The 10,390-nt window shown below is 43.8% G+C and overlaps 1 protein-coding gene across 1 annotated transcript in view; it reads right to left on the reverse strand.

The window, feature by feature from the left end:
- The window catches only part of GPR27 (G protein-coupled receptor 27), a 13,090-nt gene extending 10,495 nt beyond the window's left edge, over positions 1-2,595 (reverse strand). Inside the window, exon 1 of the mRNA XM_019504580.1 lies at positions 2,540-2,595. Coding sequence (XP_019360125.1) covers positions 2,540-2,595 — 56 coding nt within the window. The remainder of the gene's footprint in view (positions 1-2,539) is intronic.
- Between the last annotated feature and the right edge of the window lie 7,795 nt (positions 2,596-10,390).

A 10,390-nucleotide genomic window follows, 5' to 3' on the forward strand; every position in this document is an offset into this window, starting at 1 on the left:
CCGTGCCATTCAGGAGAAAGCTAAGGATCTCGGTGCCTCAGTTGCCCTCCATATCACAAAGGGCTAAGCCGAGAGTGGAGGCTGCCCAGAGTTGAACCATTTTTGCCATGCAGAATGGCAGTGTTCCCACAACTGTGTAGCTGTGCGGGGCAGTTAGACTCTCCCCGGCACCAGGGCCTGCTTCTGCACCATTTTGCACCTCTGGCTGCCTTGGGTCAGCATCTGAACATCTCATAAGACATGCAACAGCTCACACAAGTGCCCTTTCTACTCCCCAACAGTGGGGCTGGGCACCCAGCAATTGGCATAGCCAGGGAGCTCCCATGCTGGCTGTCCAGAGGAAGGTGGCATAGGAGCTATTCCCAAATCTTGACAGCCTGGTCAGTACTACTGCGAGATGTCAGGGCTCTGTGAAATGTCCAGAGCACTGCACGCAATTGTGAGAGCATAGATGACTACATGAGGTGCGAGGCAGTGTATGACCAAGTTCTTTCTTCCCAACATGCACGTGGGCTTGAAAATGTTTGATGGGAAGCAATGAGGTGGTTTCTTGACAAGAGCCATGAAGCAAATAGTTCTGTGCATTCATTCAGTATGCAAAGCTGAAATACCATCTGAGGACAAAAATTGACTTCCAAAGCTTTGTAACGAGTGCGCTCAGCTATTTCCCTTTCTCCTTTCAATCATTTTCACAAAGCAAGATTCATGATGCGCTATTCTTCTTTTCCTTACAAAATGTTGCCACAAAAATTAGATGAATTTCTTTGACCTTTCCAGTTTGGTACATTTTAATTGGCTGCCTATTCACATTCTCTTTGCACTGCCTTAAATAGTCTGCAAGGAAAAATGGGGACTGGGACAGGAAGCTGAAATACTGGGCTTTGAAGAAACAGCTGTTGCAGACTATTCAAGTTATCCAGGAAAGAAGAGGGACATCCCCCAAAACGAGTAAGGAGAATGAAGCCAGTCTTTGCCATGGTGGAGGAGCCATTTGGCAGCTGGAGGGGCCAGCTGCAAGAATCCCTCCACTGAGCACCTCTCGAAGGAGGAAAACATCTGGAGTAACCCAAGATAGACAGAAATGGCAGAGCCATGTTGGTCTCCTGCACCATCTCTGATGACATGGGAGAGTTTCACATTCCACTGACTCACTGAGTGTCACTTCTGGACAACTGTTGCAGCTTGTTATTTGCAGCATGATATCACCTAGAGGCATGAGTCAAAGACCAAAATGCTGTACAAACACAGAACAAAAAGACAGTCCCTGCCTCTAGGGATCTTACCATCTAACTATGAGACGAGAGACCGGAGAGGATATAACACAGACAGATGGTAGAGCACAAGGAAACAACAAGACTAGGGCGGTCAGAACGTTATCAGCACAATAGCAGCCTGACTGTTGTCAGGTTTTCTGTAGGCGTTGCTGCAAAGGAGAGTATGAACGAGGGATTTCAAGGGACATAATGAGGTAGCTTTATGGATGTTTACAGGGAGCTCTTCCCAAATGTGATGATACTTTGGGACAACTGTAGAACAGCAAGTGATACAAACATACCGATTACATAAGGAAATTAAACTAACGTGAACAGTGCAAATCTGCCACCTTTATAGTACTGCTTGACACGATTGCTTTGTATACTTCCCTGCAGCAGACAATATCATACAGTGCAGTGGTTCCCAAGTATAGCAAATCCCTAACCATTTATCCCTGTCTCCCACTTGGAGAAGCTCCTGTTGCTGGGTCAGAGATGGGACGCTCAGGACTGCCACGACTGGCGCAAGTAAGCTTTGCTGTCAGTCAATTTAGAGTTAAGCATAGAAGTATTAGCTCAGCAATGTACAGTATGATCAGGGTATTCTCTCCCAGTAGCTCAGAGATACTGGAGGATGAGTAGATTAATGCCACCCTTAGCTGGAGCACAATACCTTGCCACCAAGCCACCAAACATGCCTGCAGGTCTGCATGGTCCAGGGATATCTGACAATTACATATCAGATTTTTCAAGGGATTATCCCTGGCTGTTTAATACCTTATATGTCCCCTACTAGGAGATGGGGGTTTTTTTGCCTTAGGAGGGAAATGGCTTCAATGATTTAATGGGACTTTTTCCATCTCTCACTATTATGATCCTATGGCTGTTGCAGAGAGAGAAAGAGAGAGTACAGTTCCACAATGACGCTAATCCTCCTCCACAGCGAGCTGAATGTTTTGAACTGGAGCAGCTACTCTCATTTTCCCCCATGTGATTGTGAGTCAGGCTTGGCTTCTCTATTCTTCTCCATTAATTGAGTAGGAGATTATTTTGACTGGAAATAACCAGACACAGGTATCATGACTGCGGATGCCTCCATGCACGACACTCGCTGAAAGTTCTTTGGCACTCACTTTCTCTGTGATGGATCTTTTGAGAGCTCATTCAATGGACAGGGAAGAAAAGGAGCAGGGAAGAATAGGCCCTTGGTATTCACTTCTCTCACTGGCTTTTCTAAGGTTGACACGCTGCACAGTTTGGTAACACGCTGTTCTTCAGAAACAAACCTTTTGTGGCGCAGTTCCTCTGTTACAAGGGACATAGAAATATCAGCAAATACCATGCCTTTCGACACAAGTATTAAGTGGCTATTTCAGGTCCTGCCATGGGGCGGTGCATGTTGAGAGAAAAAAAAGTCATTTATGTCAAAATTTTGCACAGAAAATTGCCATGGGATACAAAATTTCTTCCTGCCTCCGTCCACTTTTCCATGCCACCCTCTGCGATAAATGATTGGGTTGCATTGCACAGCTCTTTGCACAGGTGCAAATGATGAGTGCAGTAGAAGTCAACCATGAGAAAAAGACCTTAGATAACCCCCCTTCATCCAGTCTGCTCTATGACAGAGCTACGGGGCTGTGCTGGATTCTCCAGGGCCGGTTAACTCACTCTGGACATGAAGGCAGTAGAAAGCATGCACGTGCATCCCAGGTCCAGGCTGAGGAAAGAGTCTGGGTCTGGGTTCAGTGGTATGCTTTAATCATAGTCAAGCCAGCTACCCCCAAGTGTTTAAATAAACCTTGTGGTTGTCTTCAAGCAGAAGGGAAAGACTGTCAGTTTAGGCTGACACACAAAAGGAAAAATGAAACTCAACCCCTTCAGTTCCCTGACTCACAACTCTTTGGCTTATTCAGCTCGCCGGCCCCCCAGGTTTTGTCAGTACTGTAGTCAGCTTGAACCACAGCTGTTCAGCTTGTGCACCTAGTTTCTCAGCACTTTATTCTGGAGGTAATGAGCTTGAGGAGATACAAAGGTGCCGTAAGTACCTTAGTCCAGGGATAAGCAGTTTGCTGCATTCAGAAGCTCTACCAGCGATTTGCTCTGAAACTGTTATGCTTCTCAAGCTCAAAATCCCCTGCTTCAGCAGATGAGATTATAAATTCTTCAAATGAAATAGGTGTGCTATTAATTACCTGCACACACAGGCAGGCTGCGTCCATCTTTAATGGCTCCCATAACATCTGAGTGCAGAGCTGAATATACAGGCAGTGAAACCGAGGGGGCTAAGAGGAATGAATATCTTCTCTCCCAGTGCCCTGGGGGGTTGACTGATCTGCTACTATCCCTCTTCCAACCCCCACTAAATCAGGCCCTTGCAGTAGAGGACAATAGAGGAGCTGGTAGGAAGGAGGCCCCTGTACAGACTTTTTATGTTGTCATCAGATCACTGCATTTAGGACTGGCAACACAGGGTGAAAGGATGAGGTTTAGTCTTTGATGGCTTGGTTGGACAGCTCTTCTGAGGGAGACAGAACCTGTTTGCTTTTGTTTCCTAAAAGTAAGTGGCATTTGGCCACCCATAAGAGGCCGGGATATTTTTCCAGCTAGACATGCCTGTTTGCAATGATATTTGTCAGGATAACAAATCTAAGATAACGCATGCCTCCTTGCATTTCCAACATGGGCATCTCCTTCAAGCACTCTAGGACGGCAGCAAGTTTGTAGTGTCTGGGAAGCATCTGAAGCATTTGAAACACAGAGGGAGGGACACACAGCACCCATCCTTTGCAACAAAGCAGGCCTACCTCAGGCCAGCAGATAGTTTACAACCTTTGAGGATTATCTGTTTGTTATATTAATGCCACTGGCTTTTGAGAGAGAGCGCTCCCAGGGTATCACAGGGTAATGACCAATCAAAATGTAACACGCCAGCTACAAAAAATGCTAGCTCAATAAAAGCCACGTGCGCTCTTTGTTTAGGGTCGACACTGATCTGAGCAACAAGCTCCTCTGTCGGCCTGCTTGCAAGCAATAAAATAGAGTTGGATCCAGCCTGAAAGTGTGACTCTCTTCTAGAGGTGAATTGGACTAGCCTCCAGGGGATAAAATCAGCAATTTATGCAACAATTCTAGAGAACCATGGGGCTATGGGGGAGGCGTGGAGGCTGCGGAGGGGTGCCTGGTGTGGCACTCAAATCAGGCAACCTAGCCTGGGGTCAGGGACAAAGGGCTGTGGGTGGGTGCAGGCCAAGGCCTGAAGGCTGAAAGCTTCATTGGGGTTGGGTGGGGTGGGGGGGAGGGATATATACAAACAATATCTTAATAGGAGTCTGATATTTAAAGAAGAGGAGCTTGAGAGGTGCCATTGAGTTTTTGGTTCTGGTCTGAACAAATTACAACTTTGAAAGTCATGCTGTGCATGTAGTTTTTTACTAAGTTTGCAAACAACACTACTGAAAGAAGCTGTCCTTTGTCTGAGTAAAAGTAGCGGGGGGGGGGCTCCAAACAAACATCAAGTAACATTTGCAAGGCATGGGCATTGCTACAGGGAAGGATGGAGGCTATGAATTTAGCCCATAATGCAACCAGTGCCCTGAGGCACTGATAGGGCCAGGAAGGCCATAACTAAGTGCCTGAGGGGCAAGATTGGGGCCAACCAGGTACAAGACATACCATCCAGCTAAAGTGACCCATGGGCAGCATCCCTTAACACCGCAACAACTCCATCAAGGTGTGGCAGGTACAGAAATGGGAGGGTGCCCCATGGAGCCAGAGTGGGAAGGAGGGAGTCGCGCAGACACCAGGGGAGTCAAAGATGCCCCTGGGCCATGGTCCTGCTACAGACAGCAGCAGAAAAGTGGTTTGCAAGCTTCTTTAATAATTAAACAGAGAGTGCTCCAGACTGAGGCTCAGCTTTGCTGTCATTGCCAGAGGTTTTTAGGCCACATATTATATTATGGGTAACAGGGGGCATCATTTTTGCCCAGTTGAACTAGGAGTGAGTTTGTGTCCCTGGGTCTGAATGAATGAATGCCCACAGGCCATTAATGCTGCTCAACTCTGGAAGGGGGGCAAGATCCCTCCTCCTGAATATACTCCCCTCTTCTGCGCTAGTGTTACATGGCTCCAGCCTCTGCATCTGGGTCTTCTGGATATCTGCTTTTGTGGGCTTAATTCTTCCATTTTCTGTAGAGAGTTTAGGTGCCTAATTCTGGGTTTGGATCCCATTTTGGGTGCGAGGTACCTAAAAGTTAGGCACTGTGGTGCCTAGCGGAGGTGCCCTCAGCTTTCTTTGTACTGTGAGCATTCGTGCCTATGTTTAAGAGAAGTCCTGTGGAAATCAATGCAACTGCTACTCTTGCTAGGTACAGAAGAAGGCCCAATAATGATTTCTAATTGACAAGTTGAAGCACCTTCATTTTTATTCTATTTTTTCCTTATACTAGCTAAAATTAGCCTAACTCTGACTTTATCATGTACTTTGTTAAGTCAGTTTCCCATTTTGGAATAGTACTGGATTTGACCTCATACTTGGGAAGAATTATTTGGCATACTAGCAGTAATAATAATGCAATTATTTATGGTCAGCAGATCATAATCTGCCCTTGCAGAGTCTTCACTCTGCATGAATCTACCAAACAGCAATCACTTAAATAGATTTGTACAGTGTTTTTTGTTCTGATTACCAGTAATTCCGTTTTCCCAGTGATACAGTTCTCAGGTAGGTTTCACACCATAATTTTATGCATAATATCTTAGCAAGCTTACTACATGGAGAATGTTATCTGAAAGCTTTTTCTACTCTCATGTTAACTGGTATTCCTGCTTGCCTGATGCTATTGAATCCAAAATTGAGCCATTGTTTGGGGAGTCCAAATTAGAAACGGACTTTTTTCTATTTTTTTTTTTACAAGTGGTCAGAAGTCTATTGTAAGCCTTTGTAGGTTATTAAGTAAAGCATTTAAAACATTTTATCGTGCTATGTTTTGGGGGGGGTTAGCTTTTAAAATAGCCGATGAACAGGAATCTATTAGTTAAATAGACCTTTATCTTTCTGGTAAGAGGTTTTCCTGACGGACAGCTTGAGATGTCAGCTAGAAACTGTCAGGAAATATGCACCCTGTGATGCAGACAGGAGCTGAGTGAACACTGGGACCAAAATTTGAGACTGTATCACACCTTGAGTTTAAATGTCAAAATTCCCCAAAATTCCCAGGTATCAGATGGAATCCGTTGTTTTAACCTGTTTTTACTCCTTGTGGGGGGTGTGGGAGTGTGTGCGCATGCACACCCTTCCCTTCTAATGTCCTAATTAGGTTCGGTTTGGCAGTTTTGGCGGTGTTTGTAACAAGCAGTCCAATTCATGGTGACCCAGAGCTGATTTAGAAGGAGGAAAAGGTATCTCCTTAAAATAGCCAACCTAAAATGTGTAAACACATGGGAAATAAACAGAAGCAGTCTGTTCACTGCTGTGGCAACCAGGGGACTCGAGTCATCCAGAATGTTGTTGTTCATAGCTGAGAGCCCTACGTGCTAAATCTGCAGCCCTTATTCATGTGAGAAAAATTGGACCCATGTGAATTTTCTGGAAAAGGGCCAAAGAGGTTTATGGTTTTGGGGGGGGGTTTTGAGCCCTCCAAAATTCTCACAGTGAAAACAAAATTTAGGCTTGAGAATGATGCACACAAGGCAAAATCCACCCCCTGTAGTAGAGCTGTATGCAAAGTCCCTCTATTGCATTTAAACCCCATTTCAGTTTTTCAGTACACGTTTATGTGTTGGGAAGGACCATGTAGTCTGGAGCTCCAGCTGGCTTCTGACTTCCACAAAGCTCTCGGTGGTTACCCTTCTCCTGTCCCCACCGAAGCAAATGGGACTGGATTTAAATGAGAGTATGTTTGAGCTTCATAAAGACAGTGTCCTACTGTGTAGTTCTCCATTTTGCCCTACTTGTTGTGGCTCTGTAAGGCAAATACTTCAGTAAATATTATTAGGCTTTTTAAATAGTTTTGTGAGTCACATAAATGGTTTCTAAAGTGCTACTGTGCTGATGAAACCGAAACTACTATTACTACCCAGAACGAAGTCCACATGGAAATTGTGGTGTTGCCAGGATACTAACAACCATTTGTATTTTCAGTGGATTTTGTACAAATTCAGTCTAACATGATATATGAAGAATTTAATAGGAGAGGGGGATCCTGTTTCTGTTCTCAGTCATAATTTGGTACCCGTGCTGTTATCCCCACTTTAGACTGGAAGACCTTGCCTGAGCTGGATGTTATTGCTAGGATGTGCTCAATACTGGAGAAATCTGTTGGATGAAGTTTGATCTGACCAAGCTAAATAGGCCCATTTGGTTTATTTTTAGCTTTTTACATGAAAAAGAAATGCATGCAGCAACACTTGTGTTTGTAAGGTGTAATTTCAGTCTGAACTAAGGAACACGATTGGTTTGAACTTGGTAGCCTTTAATCTTTAAAATGTATCCATTTTAAAAAAAATGTTAATTTCTTTGTGTTTCAAGCTTATAAGACTCTGATCTAAAACTGACTTACATCAATAGAAATCTTTGTTACCTTCAATAGACTTTGAATCAGGCCCACATTTTTCTCCGTTCTCAAATGCCATCAAAGAGGACTATGGGAGGGGGTTTTTTGGGTTTGTTTTTTTTTAAGTGACCATGCCCATAGACATTATGGGATTAAACAAAAAAAGAAATACATCTACCTGGTATTTAGCATCTGCTTCTTTCCCAAATCCAAGGAAGGACTTTGTGCCTGAAAGCCCGTCTGACATCTCTTCCCGACTAGACAGTTAGTCCAATAAATTTACCTCCAAATCTTGTTCTTTCATCAAAGAGGATATCACAAGCATAGCCACCGCACAAGCATCTATGAACAGAGATGAGAGAAATGCAAGATCTTCTGCTCCCAACCAGTGGAGCAAGAGGTACTGAAATATCCTAACCCTTGAATGAAAGCTTTTACATTGTGTTCATTTATGTAACAACGTTAAGACCAAAGACTTCAGTTTATTTGACCTTTACTTAAAGAGCAGCTTCAACCAAGCAACCAGGATTTCCTGCTCCGTTGGGAGGCCATTCAAAATATTTTCCCTTGAACACTGCTATTATAAAAGCTGCATGACTGTTTCCATTGTAACTCTGTTTCTCTCTTTTTTTCTTTCAATCTTTTTTTTCCCCTTTCAGGCTGAAATTACCAAGCTTAGTTTCTTGACCAAAAGTGATTTTGATTCTATTAATCTGAACAGAAACAATTCTATCTGCACTAAAAAGTGTATTCCCCTCTCATTATATAAGCACAATTCTTGCAAATTTAATGAAAAATAACTCCAGGGCTAAAACAGCAGAAGGCAGGAAATAGGAATATAGTTTGAGCATAGTCTTTACTGAGGTTCATTCAACATCATATACGAACAATATCTTAATAGGAGTCTGATATTTAATGGAGAGGAGCTTGGGAGGGGCCATTGAGGTTTTTGGTTCTGGTTTGAACAAATTACAGCTTTGACAGTCATGCTGCGCATGTACTTTTTTGCTAAGTTTGCAAACAACACGGCTGAAAAGAAGCTGTCCTTTGTCCGTGTAAATGTAGCGAGGAGCAAAAGGTTTAGCAAGGGCTGCTGTATGTCTTATGAGCTGCTTGGAAGCTGACCCAAGGCAACCAGGAGGAGAACTGGGCACTTCCTAAAGCTTATGGGAGAGAAACCTGCTCTGGCCAAGGTGTGAAACAAATAGGAAATTCCATTCAAATTGCTTCTCATTCAAAAGGCAGGAAAGACATGGCTTATGGTGAACTCTGGACTCACAAACCTAATTTAATTTGTGGATTCATGTGGATCTCAACCTGTGAGATGGTTATGTATCCCCGTATGGGACAGGGCTCGGACCTTGCCCCCAAAAATGTAGAATGTGCAGGCTCCTCTTTTCCAAAGTTATGTAACATATTTGAGCTCTGACTTGTTCCCAATTTGCAGCAAATGAAGAAAACCCTAAATACAGTATATCGCTACCCATATCATTTGAATACATCCTGTTTCCATGACAACCACTGCTTAACAGCTTGGCTGATATGAAATCTTTCCTAGATAGGGGAGTTTTTGCCAAATCACTGGAGTTCAGCCTTTTAATATGAAATGTTAAGCCTTCAAAAAATATTTCTTTTCACCTTTAGAAATAAATATTGTGAGTTAAGGGAAGCTTTTGTTTTTATTCTCACCTTGGCTTCAGCCTTTGGGTAGCTTGCTTGTTACTCTTCCCACTTACCGCAAGCAAACCTTTTATTCCTCACAGTGCTTCTCAACTCACAGCTCTGTCACAGTCAATGATTCAGTAGTGACTGTAACATAAGGGTTTGATACAGAAATTAGCTTTCATGGCTGCTGGCCCATTCTGTGAGCCTTCAGGACACACGAATCAGCTGTTGTTAGCGGTGAGCGAGAGGATCCTCTGAATCTGGGGCCTGATCCCATGCTTGTGGAAGTCAACAGAAGTCTCTCTTGGCTTTGGACCAGGCCAACGGTGAAAGTACTGAAGACAGAAGTGGCATTTTTCCCAGTCATTTCAAGCCGCTCACTTGTCACTCAGATTTAAAAAAAAAAAATCTCTTATAGAAGTTTTCTGAAGTGTCCAATCTGTTATCTGTGGACTATGCCCATGGTCTATGATGCACTTTCCCATGATCCAAAGAGAGATGACTACCCCGGCGGTGCTGCTCTCTTCCTTGCTTCCGGTGGATAAATGCCATTAAAACAAAGCTAAATATACATGACATGCTTTCTTGATATTGCCTCCCCATGCATGCAATTAATGTAGCTGCCACAGTGATATTATACATTAGCAAACTGCAGAGGTGAGGGGAGCAAGTAGTCAAAAATGGGACTGGTAGAGGAGTCCACAAAGCAATCTCTGTTTTAAGAGGTTGTCTGAACGGGTTGGAGAACCCCTGTTCTAAGCCGCGATCACCCAAAAGGATTCTTTAAAAACTGCATCCCAAAGCAATGGAAGAGGAAGGAGATTACACTAAACCAGTGGTTCGCAGCCTCCTTAGACTCAGTGCACCCCTTGGAAAATGCCAGCTGTGCTTTCACTTGTTTTTTCTGCTGACAGAAAAATA

The sequence above is a fragment of the Gavialis gangeticus genome, unplaced genomic scaffold, assembly GCF_001723915.1.
Source record: "Gavialis gangeticus isolate Ggan-Ray unplaced genomic scaffold, GavGan_comp1, whole genome shotgun sequence".
NCBI classification, from domain to species: domain Eukaryota; kingdom Metazoa; phylum Chordata; order Crocodylia; family Gavialidae; genus Gavialis; species Gavialis gangeticus.